Raw genomic sequence first — 20633 nt, forward strand, 5'->3', positions numbered from 1 at the left:
TTTTGTCCTGAGATTGTCTTCAGGCTGTTCAAAACCTCTCTGATGTTGTCCTGTTGCAGCTGCTCTTCCATCTTCCTCCTGTAGTTTTCCTTTCCTTGCCTTATCTTCCATTTCAGCTTCTTCTGGACAACTCTCAGCTCCTGTTTCTCTCCAGATATAAGGACTCTCCTCTTGTCCTTGAGGAGAGCCTTAATTTCAGGATTTATCCATGGCTTGTTGTTAGAAAAACACCGAACCTTTATGCTGGGTATGGTGTTGTCCACACAGAAGTTCATGTAATCCGTAATGCAGTCTGTGATGCTGTTGAGGTCATCCTCCAGGGGGCTGCAGAGGTTGTCCCACACAGTAGAACGGAAACAGTCCCTTCAGTCTCTGCCGACCATTTCCTTACTGTGCGTTTCACAACTGGTTCTCTGTGTACTAGAGGTTTATACACAGGCTGGAGATGAACCAGGTTGTGATCTGAGCCCCCCAGGGGAGGGAGAGGTGATGAGCTGTATGCCTCCTTGGTGTTGGCATACAATAAGTCCAATGTTTTATTGTCTCTGGTGTGGCAGGTGACATACTGGGTGAAGGTGGGGAGAGTGGAGGACAGGGAGATGTGATTAAAGTCCCCAGAGATCAGGAAAAGGGTCTGAGGGTGCTGTGTTTGGAGTCTGCTGGTTACAGTGTGCAGGACCTCACAGGCTGCTGCAGCGTTAGCAGAGGGCGGGACATACACAGCTATCACAATAACGTGTGTAAACTCTCGCGGTTCTCTCTAGCAGCTCAATGTCCTTACAGCATAGCGTCTCTTTGATAGATAAATGCCCAGAGTTACACCATCTATCGTTCACAAACACAGCCAGACCCCCTCCTCTCTTCTTTCCACTCTCCGTTGTTCTGTCGGCCCGGATCTGATGAAAACCATCCATGTTTACGTGTGAGTCTGGAGTTAGCGCGGTTAGCCACGACTCTGTGAAGCACATCAGGCTGCACTCCCTGTAGCTCCTCTGATGTCGGGTAAGAGCCGCCAGCTCGTCTACTTTATTGGGGAGAGATCTCACATTCCCCATAATAATAGATGGAATTGCTGGCCAGTACCTCCTAACTTTACTGCGACGCCCGATCCCGGCCTGAGTACCGCGTCTCTTCCTCCTCACCTCGCAGGGGATGTTGGCTTGCTCGGCGGTAGGCAGGGCAGCGGAGGCCCAGAGGGCTAACAGCTGATCCCTGCTGAAAACAATGGGAGGTCGGACCTCCACGCGCTCTCTGGACACAGATGCGGTAAAAAATGTAATAAAGAACACGATTGTCCATAGAATTCTGAGCTCCATTGTGGGGAACAGCAGTCCACAATAGAAAAACAAAAACAAGAAACACAAGAACAACAAAGAAGCATATATTAAAGAGAAAAAAGGACTCGGTCAGGTCGGAGCTGCTGATGCTGGCTGCCAGCTCGGAGTGGTGCCGGAAGTTATATTATATATAGTTCTGTAATCTGCTCAGCAGTATTGCTCTTCATGATCATTGTCAGCCATCTTGTGAGTCTAGTTAAATGTCAGTCAATGCACTAAGCTTTGATCATTACTGTTACTATATACTTTAGCTATAACGACTTTCATTCTTAATATATGTGTACTTTAACTTGAAGAACTTTGTAAACTTCACATGTAATTTTACCTTATACAAACACACAAAACACTTTCATAAACTACAAAGCATCACTTTGAAGTACAGTAGAAATTAAGTAACCTTTGACAGATGTGTTATAGAAATTCGCTGTGGATTTAAACCACTCTTACTCTACTTTTAACACTGCCCTTTGTTAATTTCCAATTTACTCCAGTTATATAACGTTGTTGCTATTGTGCTTGGCTGCTTGTGAGTGGTGAGCTTGTGTGATAGCGACCTCTTGTGTCGCACCACTGCACCGTCACACACCACTCTTCTTAAGTCAGGGGTCAGCATCCTTTTCATTTCAAAGGGCCCCTTTTCCCCCTGCTGCTACAAAACCTGTCTAGAGCCTAAAAAAAGAAAGAGCCTATAAATATCTAGAAAATGAGTTGTTGTGTCGTGTAAGCTATGGAAATGTAAATAAAAATGCTTATTTTTAGATTTGATAAGACAATGAATCATCAAAGCTTTATATCGGAAAAAAGTATTTGTTAAAATGAAGCCAGCTACGTGAGCCCTTTCCATAATAATTGAAAATTAGGAAAGATGGGCAACCAACTTGAAAATTACAGTAAACAGATTTGAACCTAAGAAACATTAAATCACTTTTAAAAGCCTTGTACATTCAGTGAATAGTCAATGCAGATATTTCATAAAAAAAAAAAACTGTTAACAGAACCCTTTCTTGTTGTCTTTATAATAAAAAAAATGACTTACTTGGTCTTACAAGAGCCACAGTGGAGGGGCCGGAGAGCCACATGTTGCTTAGGTGCTGTGGAATATTCAGTTTTCTACACGTAGGTAACAACCTATCAAAGCAAACACTTCATTTTTTCTGAGACAGCTACATTAATAATAATGAACATATATAATTCAAAACAAAATCATAGAGGCCAACTGGGTATGTAAAAAATAATAATAATTTAGGTATACGTGAATCACTTCACATGAAACTCAGTTTTGCCACAGAAAAAATAAAAACTTTAGCCTACCTTGTGTACGTTTCTGCACTAGTAACAAAAGAAATATTGACCTTTGCGCTGAATAAATTGTGTTACTAAAGTGTAAACTAATAAAAGTTAATATGCAGCAAGCCTAGAAAAAGTGAAAAACTCCACAGCTGCTGAAACTCACTGCCACAGACACTGGTGTTATACAGTGTAGGCCGCAATAATTAAAATCATTATATCTCAGATACTGTAGCAGCACAAACGCTAATTTTACCTGCACAAATCAGCACAAACGTAGCACTAAAAAAGTAGACCATTTTGGTTTGTTTTGGAGCAGTCTGGGGGGATGGTGACCTTTGAATGACCTATAAAATAATGTTTAATATCTCAAAAACCGTAGCAGCACAAACGCTAATTTTACCTGCACAAATCTGCACAAACGTAGCACTAACCGCTCCGCCTATTTACCTTTACGTTTCAAGTGGGTGGGGGGTCAGCTTCACTCTGCTAAATAATAGTATAGTCTTGTGGGTTCTGAAATTAACATATAAAGTAATGTGAACGCCACTGGCGGTCCTAGCTTGTTTGGCGCCCTGGGCGAACACTCCCTCTGGCGTGTTTGTTGGTTTGTTTTTATTTTGTGAGTTGGTTATTAGATGCTGCTCCAGCCGGTCAGAGAATCCCCCGCCGCCCCGCCCTCTCCTCTCTGCGCCACAAGCAGCAGGCGCACCTCGCAGACGAAGGGCGCCCTTACTCCCAGGAAATGGGCGACAGAAAACCAATCGGTGCCTATGCCATTCCCAATATGCGCTGGCTGACGTCGGGCAGCATGAGTACGAGCATTTTTTTTTTTTTTTTGCCGATGCCCGTGATGCCGCCCCCCACCACAATGCCGCCCCGAGCAACCGCCCGTGTCGCCCGTATCTAAAACCGCTACTGGTGAACACCATACATTACAAATTTGCAGACTATTACAACACAATTATAACAAATACCTTGTACAGCTAGTGGATGAACCGCAGGCCTCACAGTTTCTTATAAACACGCCCAAACCTCGCGATAATAGCGGGGCAACAAAAATTGTTGTCATACACAAGAGAAAACACACCTTAACAATATGGTCCAACAAAAATATTTTAACTGCAGAAACCTAAATATTAATCTCTTTTATACAAAAGCCATTTGAGTGACAATTACATTAATAATTAATTAAACATGTTATTAAAAGAGGCTGACAGTATTACATAAGTCACAGAACTGAATAAAATTCTGTTCAACAGGGAACCTATTTTTGTGTCTTTGTCCTTCTCAACTTTATGAAGAACAAGTCTTACAGACAACAGAGGGTTGAGGCCTTAGAATATGAGAACCAACACATGAGCGTGAGATTTATTTTTTCGTAAATAGAAAGCATAATTAAATTATTTATGTATATCAAAGAACGAGGCAAAGGTAACTTCTCTATTTGTAAGTCTTTTATCGGTCTTAGATGTTTTACCTCAAATACACACGTGCAAAGGTTTGTCTCATGATTGTCATGTTGTCATTATCAACATTAAGAATATGTAGAGATTTAAGTTTTTATCACATTATTAAATTAGCACAGAATTGTGTATCAGACAATATAAGAGTTTGATCAAAAAGCTCCACAACTCCACTCACAGGTAGAGTGATCACCATCATGACTTCCATGCATCGATCTAAAAATAACAGCATCAAGCCCTAACTGTATGGTTGATCAAAAAGGAAAGCTTTAAGCCTAATCTTAAAATTAGAGAAGGAGTCTGTCTCCTTAATCCGAGCTGGGATCTGGTTCCACAGAAGAGGGGCCTGGAAGCTAAAGGTTCTGCCTCCCATTTTACTTTTAAATAGGCTACTCTAGGGACTACAAGTAAGCCTGCAGCCCAAGGGCGTAGATTTGGCATGGAAGGGACATGTCCCCACCAATATCCAGCGATTATTGAATTGTCTCCACCAATAATTTGATCTCTGCCAGTAAAGAAAAACGACAGAAAGAAAAAAACGATCTGTCAACGTCTCATTCACCCAGTGGAGCAGAAAGAGTTAAATTACGTTCTCTACTGGAGTCCTACATCATGTGACAAATATGGCCAATGTGATTGGCTGTGCCTTTCAGGGAGCTCTGTTTAGTTTTAGCAGCGGCAAGGAGGATGGCAGCAAAAAGGAAGAACCTGGATATAAGAAAATATTTTTCAAAGAAACCTGTAAGTCAATTAAAGCCAAGTTCACTCATAAAATGTGTCCGCCATAATAACGTTACAGGCTATGCTAGGCTTTGGCCCACGTCAGTCTAAAACTTTATGTAACCATGAATAACGTGTTTTGGAAACTAACTGCACAACAGGCAGCACTATTAGTTATCCCAGTCTCAGAGTAGCATTTCTAATTTTGATTGAAACTGTCAGAGAAAACGGCAGCCTCGAGCAAGCCAGGATATTAGTTTACAGAGGCTGTTAAAATTACATGTCTAACGTTAAAATGTTGGTGACACAATAATTTCATCCTAATGGTACTGACATATTCATAGAGTTAATGTTTGAGACAAAATATCAAGAGGTAGTCATGATTTTGCAAATATTCCACCTTGTAGTGCAGTTTGCACAAATTGTTTTAAAAATGCACTCACCCTACAAACATCACCGATGAGTCAAGATCTGCACAAATTGACAGAAACACTGAAGCAGCTACACATTTTATTCTTCTTGTCATGTATGTCCTATTTGTCCGGTGACAGAAGAACCAACACAAAGCTCAGAGAGTAATGGTGATACAAGATCACAGGAGAGATTGGATGATGACTTGGTGGTTCATTACTGTTTTTGAAGCACATGTGTGACTGCATGTATGTGGAATGTCTCACTGTTATTTATCAGGTGACAGAGGCAGCTCTGCCATGTTGTAGCTCAGACAGAGGTGAAGATGTGAGGTCACAGGTGACTGACTGATGATTCGGTGCTATAGATTAACTAGTATTTATTATCATGACAATTGTTAGGCTGCTGATGTAAATTGATTTATTAGTGTATATTTGACAAAGAATCTGAATTGACATGTCTCACTTTTTATATGGCACGAATCAATGTGTTATTTTATCAGGTGGCAATATGTCCTAGTGCAGTCAGAGGAGAAGAGCCAGGGCCAAAGGTGAGGCACATCAAGCACATAATAATAATTTTAATCTGAGGATAAAACACATGTACTGAGGCTGAAAGAAGCTTAAGTGCTCTCAGAAGACTAAAAACATGGCTAAGGTCAACAATGACACAAATGAGTTTAAACAATGCTGCGGTGTGCCATGTCCACCAGGAGAGACTGGACAGTATAGATGTAAAACAAATATGCCAGCAGTTTATCTCAGTTAACGAGAGGAGCAGGCGTGTGTTTGGCTCCTTCACATAGTGGACATTGAGTTGTTGTGTGGGACACCAGTAGTCCATGTCTGTTGCTGTAACAGGGGCAATAGTGCGCCTAAAATGTTGCATAATTTTGCTGAGAGATCTTTTACTTTGTGGAAATCTTAGATGAGTAGTTTTATGGACAAAAACCACCAGGTCATTCAGTGTTCCCTTAGTGCTCATGTATCAGAGATGTTGGTGTACTATAACTGAAGTAATGTTGTTAAGTCCTTAAAGTCATATTCTTTTATTGTCATGACTGTATTTGAAGCTATTTTTTATTTTTGTATGATATCTGATTTATATGGAATATGGCTGAAGTAAACTAAAGTCTAAAATACTTAGTAATTTGTTTAATAGTAATTTAACATTATATAATTCACATATAAAACTATGAATTGTAATTTTAAATAGTTTAAAAGCATGTAGAATAGCATATGTAGGCAAGTATATTACTCCTTTTTTTTTCTATCAAGAAGCAAAGACAAAAAGGGAAAAAATAGAAAAAGAAACAGGGCAGACTTCAGTGGTTGAATTATCCGTCCCCACCAATGCCAAAACCAAATCTACGCCCTTGCTGCAGCCTGAGAGCAAAATGCTCTAATGGGGTGATATGGTACTATAAGATCATTAGGATAAGATGGGGTCTGGTTATTCAAGACCCTTGGATGTGATGAGAAGGATTTTTAATTTGATTCAGGATTTAACAGGGAGCCAATGAAGAGAAGCCAATATAGGAGAAATATGCTCTCTCTTTCTAGTTCCTGTTAATAATCTTGTCACAGCATTTTGGATCAACCTTTCAGGTAGGTTTCAGGCTTCCTGATAATAACAAATTACAGTAGCCCAAACGAGATGTAATGAATGAACTATGTCAACTAGTTTTTTATTGTCACTATTTAATATTTATTTGATGCCCCCTACAGTTTATTTAAGGTGTCCTGTGTTAAATGGCTCCTGGTGGCGCCTCCTGGTCTTTGGATGACATCTGGGCTCCTCAGGTCTGAGGAGCTGAACAATCTGGCTTCTCAGTGCAAACACGCCCTACTGCTATTCTTTGTTTTAATATTTGTGTTAGTTCGGGAGGTAGAGTCCTTTTATTATTAAATCAAAGTCCTGCTTTACTAGTCTCCTATACAGTGCTTTCCAGTATTCTTTTGAAAGAGATTTAGACACAGCGTTTTTTGTCTTTTGTTGTCAGAAAGCATTATTCAGCTGTGCAACCATTGCTATCTTTTAGGCATACTGTGCAAGGTCAAAGGAGCTTGGAAAGAAGAAGTCCAGACGGTTTTCTTTCCAAGCTTCTTACCTGGACGTGACCTGGATGTGACCTGGATGACTGAGAACCTTCACAGAGCTACTGTGCAAGCTACAGTTGTGAAGCTGTCCTTTGGTGACATCTGTAGGCAACACTGAGGAGGTGCAAACTAGTGTGTTTTCCACTAATTCAATCAGAGAAATTATGTCTAAGTCGGTTTGTTTGGGGCCAAAAACCTTAATGTTGTGTTTGTGTTATTACACTCTTACTTTTAATATTGACAAAGTATTTAATATTGTTACTCTGACAATTACATTAACAAAGTTACATTATCATAGTTATGTTAACATAAGAAGTTGTAATACTATTTGCATTATTTACATTATAATTTAAAACATTGTGGATATAAAGGAAAATAGAAATACAAATTCAGATCAAATCATTGTCATTTTCTAAATGAAAATAACACACACATATATTAATTTATCATTCATCTATATGAAGTATACATTAAAAATGCACTTCCACAGCTAAGGTTTAAAAATTACTTGTTCAGCATAAAGTTCTTTTTAAAATCTGATTATTTCAATGATGTCACCATGAATAAACTATATTAACCGACAGCTGGCTGACTAAATCCCCTATCTGAGAAAAAAAGGAAGGAATGCATTTCACGTTGGCTGTGCTGCAATATTTACACAATCTATAAACAAGAACTGATCAACTGTCACACAGCATCTGTGCAAGTGTCTCCACTGTGTGTAGATGTGTACATAGGAGTGTTACAAAAGATCACACCAAGGAAGCAACTAAAAGGTATGATAGAAACAACACATAATTTCTTTTCAACATCTTTATTTGAAGTTTTTCAAAATCATATAAAGTATGAAAAACAATAGTGTCAGAAGATGACACTGAATGCCCATTTCATACATGAGGTGTCCAATATTTAACAATGAAAATCAAGCATAAACAGACCAACCGTTCTGAATGACTGCAGACTTTCTCTTTCTTTTTCTTTTTTTGCTCAGTTCAGATATTACAAACAACTTTTCTTCAAACTTCATGTGTAGCTAGGTTGGCTAAGCATTTGACCTTGACCTTCACTGTTAGTACCCAAGGTCATAGTTGACCCAGAAAAATTATAGTATATATTGTTTCAAGGTCAAAGATCAGGGATCAGTGTGTTGTTATAAAAGCAGGCTGATGTAGCATTTTTTAATAAAACCAGCCCAGCACCAGCGTGACGCAACAGAAACGACATAAATTACTAAAGTTTTCGTATGACCACTTTCTTTCTGTGGGGATTTGTGCTCTCTGAAGCTCTTGTTCAATTCACTTCAATTCAGTTCAGTTGAAATAAATTCAGTTTAACCTATATAATACCAAAACAGAACAACGGCTGCTTCAGGGTACTTAAACTAAAACATACAATGAACATTTAACAGTATTTCTAAAGAACACAGCACAGCACTGGAAAACACTAGATGTCTTTCTGAAGTGATGTAATCAAATTTAAAGAAGTGCTTCCTCCTTTGTTATGCTCTTCAGTGGGATGTGCGAACAAAATACAAAGCAGCCACCTAAACTTTGCTCCCACAGAGGTTGATCTGGTTGGTTATAGTGGTACATGCTCACTGCAAATTGTTTGTTACTCTACTAAAACAAAAGCCCTCCATGACGCTTGGACATTCTACTATTCATCACACATTCATGGAGTTCCACAGGGGTCTGTGCTTGTATCAGTAATTTTTACATTATACATGCTTATACATCGTTAGTCAATTTAAATAAAAATGTAGCACTGATTTCTTTCATCTACACAGTATCTCTTAAATGGAAACTTTCCTATATAGGAGTGATGCTGAAAATATAGCTAATGCTTGCATTTTTTGTAGGCTGGACTATTAATCCAAAGTAAGTAAATAAATGGCAGATAGAAATGAGTCCTGCGTTTCATGTATGCGCAGGACTGGAATTTTTGGCCGTTTTAGTGAGGGCACACAACTCTGTGAAAACAACTGAAAACGATAGTGTGGACATGGAGCATTTTCAAACGAAAATGCCATTTTTAAATTTATCCGGGCTAGTGTGGACGTAGCATAAAGCACCTTGAGGTGACTGTTATTGTGAAGTGGGGTTACATAAATAACTCTAAATTGAACTGAATAGTGTTAAAAGAAAAAAAAAGTCACAGCCATGAAAGTAAACAGATAAAAGTTCAGTAAACTTGGTTTATGTTCTTCATAATAATGCTAAAATATTTTATGGCTAAACTTGTGAAATGAGGTTAGGACATGACCTTTGAACACTTAATAGTTGATATGTTACACTATTTTGATTGTCCTTTTCCATTTTGTTCTTCATATCTTTCATGGCACAGTTTCTGCAGATCAGAGACCTGTTGTAACAAATAGTAAAGAAGCGTAAATTAACAACAGATCACACCAGAAATGCATTTTTCTAGTCATAAATGAACATATATCCTTAACTAGAAATCAAAATCCACACAAACACACATGCACGCGCAACAATACAGTCTTTAAAGACAAATGAGAGCAGAAACATACCCCTCTGACAGCCCATTACTGCATGTTTCCTGGACGTTTTCACCTTTCTTCACTTTTTCCTGACTGAAAATTTGTAAAAACTGTATTACTTCAATAGTTAGATAATAATGAATGATGTAGGATCTTTTTATTAACAACAAGTAATAAACCACAATGAAAACACCTCACTACAAATGAAACTGGGAACTTGTAATAAAGTGATTATCAGTGTTGTAGGGCTCAGCATGACTCCTGGAAATGTTTAAGGTTAAGCATGTTTTATGTCCTGTGAGGACCATAATAGCTTTTAATTAACCCCAAAACACAAGCTTATGTCTTGATTTTAAATAGCATATGTTATTGGACTCAATTATTAAATCAATCAAACTATTCAAATTATATATCACATTAAATATATGTATTTTAAAAAAATCTAATGTGAAGTTATTCTAGCTCATTATTCTCTATACACACATACTGTGGTCCTTTCAATATGGAAAAAAACCTAAGAAATGTCTACATCTGTACTCGTGTGTTGCTTTTCATACTTTAAGACTTCAAACTTCTGGTCTTTGTAAGACTTCTTCCCCGTAGTTAAATAAAGGAGGACAATGTCGCAAAAGAAGGTTCCCTGTTGAAAAGAATTTTATTCAATTCTGTGATATATATGTAAAAAAAATGCTGTTCAATTCATTTAATATCATGTTGATTTAATTATTAATGATACTCACAGCTCCCATCACAGCCAGTCCTGAACCAATATTGACAACCAAGGGGACTATGGCAAACTTTCCAGCCTGTGGAGGAGATCAGAAACCCAAGAGATGTTTTTAAATAGGAGTTTATTACAATTTATTTTTGTTCAAAGAGCAAAGACTGCAGTGCTCTTTTCAAATCATTCCTTTTTTCTTTTCTTTTTTTTTCACCAGTCCCGTTTGGTTCTTTTGCCATCAGAATTATTGTCTAAAGGCAAAGAAAGAGGACAACCCACCTGACCCCACCACAGAGAAAACTGCACCCACCCCGTCATCCACTCATCTTCCAGACTACACAAGACAATAGACACCCAGGCTGAGTTCTTCTCCTGTATCTCCTGTATCTCCCCCATCTGCAGAGTGAGTTCCTGGAGAGAGGAGACCTCCTGCAAGATATAACAGCCTCCCCCACCAGTTGAAGAGCCCCTCAGGTGGCTCGATGTACTGGCGGCACCCTGCGCCAGGGCTGAGCCCCCATACACCCATACACCCACCCACAACCCCAGCGACATACCAACCAGGACCCAAGGCCCAGCCAGGGCCCCAGCCCGGAGACGGAGCACCCTCAGAACCCCACACCCGACCCGGACCCACCCAGGGGCAGCCAGGCTACCAGGTCAGTAACCCACGTCCATCAGCACAGACCCTCCCCTAGCCCCGCTGCATGTAGCCACGAGGAAACCATCACCTAAGAGCCAAGAGAGCCCTTAACAGGACATGACCGCAACCCCAGGTTGAGCCCTCCAAGGAAGACGCCCCTGGGGAATCCCCCGACGCCCCAAGCCTGTCTCTACCCCCAATCACAACAGCGAAGGTGGGACCAAACTATAACCCCCCACCCCCACTAGGTGATGGAGCTGATCAAAGGAGCCCAGAGCAATTGATTTGATGTGGTGGCAGAGGCTGTATCTATTAGATAATTTCTATATTGGTTAGAATTAAGATTATTTTTTATTTTTCCCGTTCATGAGGACTGTTTTCTTGGCAATGCATAGGGCAGTGAAAAAAGTTAAGTTAACTGATAAATCCACTTCCCATTTTGCAATAGGAAGTGATATTGATTCATCTGTTTTAGAAAGCATTCTGTATATTTTGGAGAGTAATTTTGAGCAGAGTGAAGCTGACCCCCCACCCACTTGAAACGTAAAGGCAAATAGGCGGAGCGGTTAGTGCTACGTTTGTGCAGATTTGTGCAGGTAAAATTAGCGTTTGTGCTGCTACGGTTTCCGAGATATTAAACTTTATTTTATAGGTCATTCAAAGGTCACCATCCCCCCAGACTGCTCCAAAACGGGCCAAAATGGTCTACTTTTTTAGTGCTACGTTTGTGCTGGTTTGTGCTGCAAAAATGTTTGTTTGTGCTGCTAACATTTTAAAATGTTTAATAAAATAACGTCTTGATGCGTGCTTAATCATCCAGGTAAGTAAATCCCAAAAGGTTGATTCTGTTCATCTGGACATTTTCAGTTGGAGAAACGTTTCGTCACTCATCCAAAAAACGGAAACCGTAGCAGCACAAACGCTAATTTTACCTGCACAAATCTGCACAAACGTAGCACTAACCGCTCCGCCTATTTGCCTTTACGTTTCAAGTGGGTGGGGGGTCAGCTTCACTCTGCTGTAATTTTGGGGTTTTACGAGTAAGAAATTGTACCACACTCGATGGTGTTTGTAGTTCAACTTGACAGGGTTTAAATTTCTTTTTTTTTACTATGGATTTAATTTGTTGATATTCTAAAAATCTTTTCTTGCAAATTCTTGCAAAAGAGTTTATCAATGCAATCACCCCAGAGAGATTGGTTTGTGAGTTTTGGAGAAAAAGTAACACATCATCCGCATAAAGTCTGATTTTATGTTCCACGTTCTTGCAGTTTATGCCCTTAATTACTGTATTCTGTCTAATTGTCAAATCATTCCTAATAACCCCTCTCCTAAGAAGAGAGGATACTACTACTAATAATAATGGTATTTTTGCATTGGTGTTATATGTATTGGCTTTATTACATAAATTATCTTATTGTAATGCATTGGCACCATTTATGCATTCATTCTGTCACTGATGCATTGTACATACCTTCCCATATACCAGGATATGAAATCGTATGCCATAAACTTTGTATAGAGATCGATAGCTTTCACCAGCAGCATTTTTAAAGTATCTTGCATGTCTGTTAGAGAAGAAAACAAAAATATAAAAAATAAAATAAAGATAAACATAAATAACCTTTAGGTAATTTAGAATGGTTATGGTTCTTTATTCCTTTCATAAGTTGTAAAGATGATTACATGTCTGTGCACCATGCCAACAAAGATGCTCTGCAGTGAGCCTCACCTGAAGTTAAATCCTGTTGCGATGCTCTTGTTGGAGACAGTGGCATCCAGGCGAGTGAACTGGTACTCTGGATTACAGTGAGAGGTGCCTTTGTCAAGGTCACAGTCCCACTGTATCACAATGCCAATAGCGCCACCCTAACAAAACAGCCAAAACATGCTTATTCTAAGATTTTTATTTTTATACATGTATTCAAATTTGGATACTTGTATGCATTCCATTAGTGGTGTTTTACCTGCGTTCATTCACAGCTGCATAGAAAACATTTGTTAAACATTAGCTACATCCTGCTAGTACCAGATCAGACCCCTTTAATCCTTCAGAACACGAAGAACTAATTCTTCATGGCACTGAACATTCCACAGAGAACAGTCCACATGACATGACAGAACCACACAGCTGCACATCAAGGGGATTAATTTCCCATTTCACCACATTCCACAGGTTCTCTGTTAGCTCTTGTGACTGGAGGCCATTATAGTTAAGTGAGCTCATTGCCATGTTCAAAAACAGTTTGAGATCAGGTTTTGTCAGAGTTTTGTGACATGGTGCGTTATCCTGCTGGAAGAAGCTGTCAGAAAATGGGTACACTGGCTATCAAGGAATAGAACTACAGAAAGTAATCTTGATCATGTCTTAATTCCTAAATGGATTGACTTGGTGCATTGTAATTGGCTGATTAGATATTCCACTTAATGATCCCAAATCATTAAGTGGAATGATTTGGGACAGTTGAACAGTTGTACCTAATGAAGTAGGAAACATGAGAAACTTTGTTCAGTGGGACATGTTTCGGTTGTCTCACAATTTCTCCCAAGAACAATGAGCAAAGGTCATGACTAATAACAGTAACTAAAAAAAAACCTTTAAGTCATGGATTCAGTCATCATAATTATTTTGGGGTATAAACTCTATGTGTGTTAGAAAGTAACATTTGAGGTTATATCACATTAACACAATCTTGAGAAAATACAATGTAATACTAACAAGTGTGGCCATGTCTTGGAAGTTGCATCCAGCTCTTCTCGTAATGTCTCCCAGGCGAAAGATGGGGCAGTAGGGGTATTGCTTCTCATCATATCTGCATTTCTTCAAGTAGGATTGATCAGTTGTTTTGAGGATGTTGGACCTCAGAGTTAAGAAAAACACATATTTATGGATGTGAACTGCTTATTGCACACAGCAATATCCAGCTAGTCAGCAAGTACAAGGAGATATTGTTGTAAATGTTAAAGAGGACTTACTTTGAAAATGAGAATTTAGGAAACTGGATGAAATTCTTGATGTAGATGGTGAAGTTTTTAGCATTTTTGAGCAAAGGCTTTCTGTGAAAACAAAATGTTAAGTAAATATACATTTTTGTGAATAAATGTATAAGACAACAATAAAAACAAATCAAAGTCAAACCTTCCTGTAGCAGATAGAGAGGGATTGTGATTGAATTGCTGAGTGGGAAATGAACCCATCTATGACCCAGTGCTGTTTAATGTGAGCTGATACAATACTATTATAAGACTGGGTCATGAAGCTGAGTGTCTCAGTGTAGGACATCCTTAGTTTAGATTTAGTGCCAAACCTGTTGTGCTGACCCGATAAATGACAACTACACGTGATTTGCCTGAATGTTTGTGCATGTTAGTGCAGAGAGAAAGGAGGATTGGTCATTTCAAATTTGTCCTCACTGTGGTTTGATGTTTTTTTCAGTTGGACACCAGCCAAAGATTTCACAGGTCCCATTGGACTTTTCATTGTTTCTTATGCATTTGCCGCTCATGACTCCTTTAGACAACAGACAACAAAAAAAAACTGTTTAAAAACATCTAGATGATCATGTGAAAAGAGTTTCTGATTCAGACATGTTTCACAATACTGATTTAATATCAGGATGTTTCTTTCTCACCATGACCAGACTCCACCATCTTTCCCTTTTTACAGTCCTCGTCAACACTACAGTGGCCATTAAGCACTTTGTGGCTCTGAGAACAAAAAAAGGACAGAGGCAATGTAAAAAACAAAACAAAAAACACAACACAGAACCAAGTGTGATATAGTATATCGAACTAAATGATAAATACATATGTAAATGTAAGTCAAAAATAAGGGATACAAAGTCAGAATTTACAAATATAACACAAAAAGTAAATTTCAGTATATTTAAAGCAGTCAGAACTTGTTAGCATCCAAGAATATCTTAATCTAAAATAGAAGATTTCTATATTCTAGCAACATGGTGAATATGAAAGTCAAATGAAGCCAAGGGTGTTAAATGGATGCATGTCTGTGCTTTTTCTATTTTACTAGAACTCGACCGTTAAAAATGGCACATGCTGCATGATACCAAAAGGCTCCCCTGCAAGTGTCAGACCCTGCTCTTGGTTTCGGTCAATATTTATAAGAGCACATTTTTATGGCTGTTTGTTTGGCTCTTCTTCTTAGCTGATGGCTATCAGGCAGGCAACCAAGAGAGTCTTCTGGGTTTACATACTGTATATTGTGAGCTGAAAATAAATCATGAATACTGACACACATACACACTCATATGGTGATGATGGAGGTGACAAAATGGGTTAAGAGGTGTGAGGAAAACACTTCTCTGCTACCGTGCAAACAATATGCAGGAGAGGAATTACAGGTCAGCCACAAACCAATGTGTATAACTTTAAACACATCACGCTATTGTCAGGTGGGCCATGAAGCACTGGAGGAAGCCTCCCCAGTCTGTTATATTCACATGCAGAGTGATAAAGTAGTTTCATAAAATATCATTCTTCCACATTCTGGCCCTTTATGGTGTTACCTATCTCATGTAATCACTTATTGAAAAAAAGTTTTTTCCTGTAAGTAACAGACAAAATGAAACAAATCCCCTAAATAAATAGTGGATACTCTCCTTAGAGTTAACATCATTTACTTGCAACACAGTATGACACACTCTATCTAACCTGTACTTGCAAGAGGAAACTGTCTGTGGTGTGGTGCATGCTAGAAAAATTGGGCTGGCAGGTGAAAGGTTAAAGTGAAAGTGAAATCAACAGGAGAGGCAATATTTCCGTTGTCAGTAAAACAAGGGAATGTTAGAAGAATTGTTTTATTTGATGGCAAATGAGTCTGTAGAATGACCAGCAATTAAAACTGAGACAACGACCTGATCATCACCGCTGCCATTCATCAAATCTAAAAACAATGAAAACACCTCTTAGTTAAAGTTAGAAATACCATCACTGTGGTCTATTATGTCCAGTCAGTGATTTAAAGTGAAAACAAAATGTTCTCACCTCAGCACAGTAACCCATCTTCTGGTTTGGTGTCTCTAAGAAGCTGGTTACAACAAACAGAACATCTTCACCCTGAATGACAAAAAGAAAATAACAGACAAAATGTCAAAGTCTCATCAGCAGTGCATGGCTTTAATCTAGTCTGAAATAATAAAAGTGTTCTCACCTGTGGGGGGATGACATACTCCTCAGGTCCCCACACAAGCAGACCAGATTCACTGGTGTTGGTCACCGCAGTTCCCTTCACTTTAGTTATGACAGAACTCTGGATGGCATCATCTATCTCCTGGTAGCCTTGCTTGACTATGAAAACCCACCTTTAAATCAAAGCAGAACTACCCAGTGTTCTCGCAGGTCTTTGGTAAAAGCTTTGGTGCAAACCTTATGCAGATATTTTATATGTTTTTGCCTTTTTCAACTGTCTTTTGTGACATACAGTATGCAGTGAGGGGTGATACTGCTAGTCAGGTGTATCAAAGTGGTTGGCTTAGTGGGACTCTCTAACCTTGCAAGGCCTGGAATGAAGAGTTTGTTTTTTTGTTTACATTGTTATTATTATTAATTAATTAGTTCCATAAGTAAATTGCCCAAATGAACTGGCTGTGTGACTGAACTTTGATTTCAACATATTGTGGAGGCTCAGGGGTCCTTTCATCTCTTAAAAAGAACCAAAATGGTTTAGTCCACACTGCGATTTACATTGTTCGCATAGGCAGAATAAAATACTTTAGCATAATTAGCAGATTGGAGGTTATACTGAAAGCTTACAAATACTAACCTCAAGTAAAATTTGGGCTTATTGAATGAGGGACCAGTGGTTCTCAGAGGACGTGCTGTGAGACAATGAGAACGTTCGGAGGACTTTCCGAATGTTTCCTGACTCTGTGTTTGCAAGGGGCACTTTAAACCACGGCCAGCTACTGGCTCTGAGATTGTAGCTGTTCTCCAGGGCAATGAACTTGGTGTAGTTTAATTATCGCTTCTCACTTTCTGCTTTATTTTGATAGTTAATTGTCCCTTGTGCTTTTCATTTAGTTTTGCTTCGCCTTCTCACATCCTCCGTGATTTAGTTCAACTATATCTACTTCCCCGATTGCCCTTCTGTGTTTATAGAAAATGCCATCTTCCTGTGTCATCTGTCCCATCAGTCTCCTGGTCCCAGTTTGTTCCCATGCCTCAGTTTAGTTTCTTCTCTTAGGGTTCTGTTTTGCCTTTTGGACTTTTTACAACAGCCAAATAAAGCAGATTGTTTTGTTGCTAAACCCCTGCCTGTGTTCTGTATTTACATCACACTCAAAACAGTCTCCCAAATCAGCAAACTGTGACAATATACAAGCAGTCTCAGCGACCCTCTTCCATGTTGACCCACATCTCTGACGAATGTTTTAAAGGAATAAGTTAGCCAGCGGCTGTACATGACAATCAGTGGGTATTGTTGGGGTGGCCAGTAATGAGCAGTTCATATGCCATGTTCAATGAAAATCAATGATAAAGGTTTTCCACAAAGTCTGCACAGTTTGAAACCTCCCCACATTTGCAATCCTCAAAAATGATTCCTAATAATACTTTTTAGTTGCCACTAAACGATCTCACCTTGTGTCACATCATTTGGAGAAGGACCTGCTGTTTCATTGTGTTCAGCTGTCCTCATTAACACTGTGTCACATCTGATATTAACAGCAGCTCATAGCCAAATGATTTCTTAGTCACATTTGTGTGCTTTTCATATTCTTCTTTATTTGAGGTAAGACCACAGTAACAGTGTGCATTAGCAGTAACCTAATATCTTAGCTGTGAAATTGGTCTAACCCATTTTTCTAATTTTGCTAAGGGATAAAAGCAACATCAAAGCCTCCACTATTAATATAAACAAAGTTTGGATTAAAGCCCCCCCCCATGAAAGAGTGGGTAGCCCCCCTTTTCCTCCCACTATAACAGGGACTCTCTGATCTTTGTGCTGATAACATTAAAGGAATCCTAACAGATCGTGGTTCAAACACTGCACGTCATAAACCTAATATAATCTGACGCATTTTCACACACCAAAACATTTAAACTCAGTTATAAAGATAACTGTTTTGTAAAAATTGTTTTGTGCAGACTTATATGCACAGTTCTCTACATTCTACCCACATGACACCTAAAGATTACTGTGTGCGGTTTTCGGCTGTCATCGGTAAGCCAGGAATAGACCCCTTGTGTTCCGTTTCCGCCTGTTGTGCCCCAGGTAACACTTTTGAATTGTGTCGGGTAAAGCGAGACGCTGAACCGCATGCCACAAGTGCGCATAGGTTCGGGCAAAAACAAAAAACAAAACAGCGAAAGAGAAACGTTCATGTGGTATTTGCTCAAACGCACAGGTCAAAATTCTGACATTTTAAGCATTTTATTTTTAATTTTGCTTACTTCTTTAAAGTATAAAATAAGCGTGTAACGTGCGAATAGTCTACTATTCAATACAATAAATGAACCGCTCATTCAAAAATTAATATTTTTTGTTTGTTTGTTTTATTCTGTTTACCAAACGATATGCTACAGACAAAGCCCAAATGTTATTATATTTGTTCAGTGACTTATTTTAAGTTAACCCGTTAAGTAATAACATGTACAGTGCAGGAAATTATACGTGGTAATAATGCACTTACCCTATTATGTAACCAATGACAGATAACTGAAAAAGTCTGTGCAACACTCCGACTGCCTTATTTTTTGTATCAATGTATTTTTCTGTTTTGTAGTTCAGTAAGGAGTTGATCGCGGCCGTGGCCATCACGCAGCTCTTAGTCTGCAGTTTGATGTCAGTGTTAAAACGAAACTTGATTGTAATGGAAAGATTCGATGCGAGCTCTTACAGCAAACACCGCGTGGGAGGCGAAAACACACCTCATTGCACAACCACCGCCAAGCGTACATTAGCCACAATATGTATTTAGGTATTACTGTTGGACTTCCCTAGTATCAAAGGCAAGGCAGAATGGAAAAGGTAAAAGAACATCAACACGCAACAATTAACTGTAAAAACAAATTAAGCAAGGAAAAACAGGAAAGGGTCTCCTATAAAATGCCTGATTAAAATCTGTATTCATTGTTACGTTTGTTAATCCAGTTACTTGTTTTTAAACTGCATGATTTGTTATTTTTTAAAATTTACTTATTTATTTTAATCCAATTCCAATCCAATTTTATTCATAAAGCACTTTAAAATACCCAGCACAGGAACAAAGTGCTGTACAGAAAATAAGTTAAAACAATAGAAAAACAGAAAACAGCAAAATAAATAAATAAAACATAAAATTAAAACAGCCCTACATTAAAACAAAAACAAGATAAAACAGCATCGAATCACCTAAAAACAACTGAAATAAAAATAAAAACCAACATCTCACGTGGTGTCGGTAAAGAGGTGGGTTTCCAAGAGTGACAGATAAAGAACTGGCCTGTCTAATCTCTAAAGGAAGCTCGTTCCACAGTTTTGGAGCTTCTACAGCAAAAGCACGATCTCCTCTAAGTTTACGGCCAGTCCTGGGTATCTTCAGGAGCAGCTGATCATCTGACCTGAGAGAGCAGGTGGGTGTATAAGGCTGTAGCAGCTCAGAGAGATAAGATGGGGCTAGGCCATGGAGAGCTTTCAAAGTAAATAAAAGAATTTTAAAATGAATCCTACAAGAAATGGGCAGCCAGTGAAGTGAAGCTAAAACAGGGGAAATGTGCTCAAACTTTCGAGTGCCAGTTAAAAGACGAGCTGCGGCATTTTGCACCCTCTGTAGATGACTAATATATGATGCGCTGACCCCAATATAAAGTGCATTACAGTAATCCAGCCGAGTGCTAACAATGGTGTGGATCACTGTCTCAAAGTGCTCAAAGAATTGGCTTTATTTTTGCCAGCTGCCTGAGGTGAAAGAAGCTAGATTTTACCACTGCCTTAATTTGATTGTTAAACTTCAGATCACAGTCCACTTTGACCCCTAGGTTTGTGACAGTTGGCTTAACATACTGGGCCAGGGAATCTACATACACATTGGGGTCTCAGTGGGGCTACCAAAAACCATCACCTCTGTCTTTTTATCATTGAATTTTAAAAAGTTAACAGACATCCAAACCTTAATGTCATCGAGACACTGAAGTAATGGCTGTGTAAGGTATCTGCCTTTTTTCTTTAGAGGGACATAGATCTGACAGTCATCAGCATAAAAGTGGAAAGCAATGCCGTGCTTTCTCAGTACAGAACCAAGAGGAAGCAGATATAAAGAGAAGAGGAGGGGACCTAGAACTGAGCCCTGTGGGACACCACACAAGAGGGGAGCGGAGGACGACACATAGTCACCGAGGCTGACACAAAAAATTCGCCCCGCCAAGTAGGACCTGAACCACTCCAGTGCTGGGCCCCTAATGCCCACCCAGTGCTCCAAACGAGAGAATAAAATGGCATGATCCACGGT

The 20633-nt window shown here is 39.1% G+C and overlaps 1 protein-coding gene across 1 annotated transcript; it reads right to left on the minus strand.

The window, feature by feature from the left end:
- Positions 1-8155: 8155 nt before the first annotated feature.
- On the minus strand, positions 8156-18979 carry LOC101482192 (P2X purinoceptor 5). The gene is made up of 13 exons (XM_004543905.4): positions 18837-18979; positions 16358-16508; positions 16192-16263; positions 14817-14892; positions 14599-14695; positions 14161-14241; positions 13904-14045; positions 12917-13053; positions 12659-12752; positions 10561-10626; positions 10378-10460; positions 9851-9913; positions 8156-9681 (listed from the first exon to the last, which is right to left on the minus strand). Exons 1-13 carry the CDS (start codon positions 18959-18961, stop codon positions 9552-9554), a joined length of 1317 nt encoding a protein of 438 aa, XP_004543962.1. The 5' UTR covers positions 18962-18979; the 3' UTR covers positions 8156-9551.
- Positions 18980-20633: the final 1654 nt, after the last annotated feature.

This window comes from Maylandia zebra, linkage group LG14, assembly GCF_041146795.1.
Source record: "Maylandia zebra isolate NMK-2024a linkage group LG14, Mzebra_GT3a, whole genome shotgun sequence".
Classification (NCBI taxonomy): domain Eukaryota; kingdom Metazoa; phylum Chordata; class Actinopteri; order Cichliformes; family Cichlidae; genus Maylandia; species Maylandia zebra.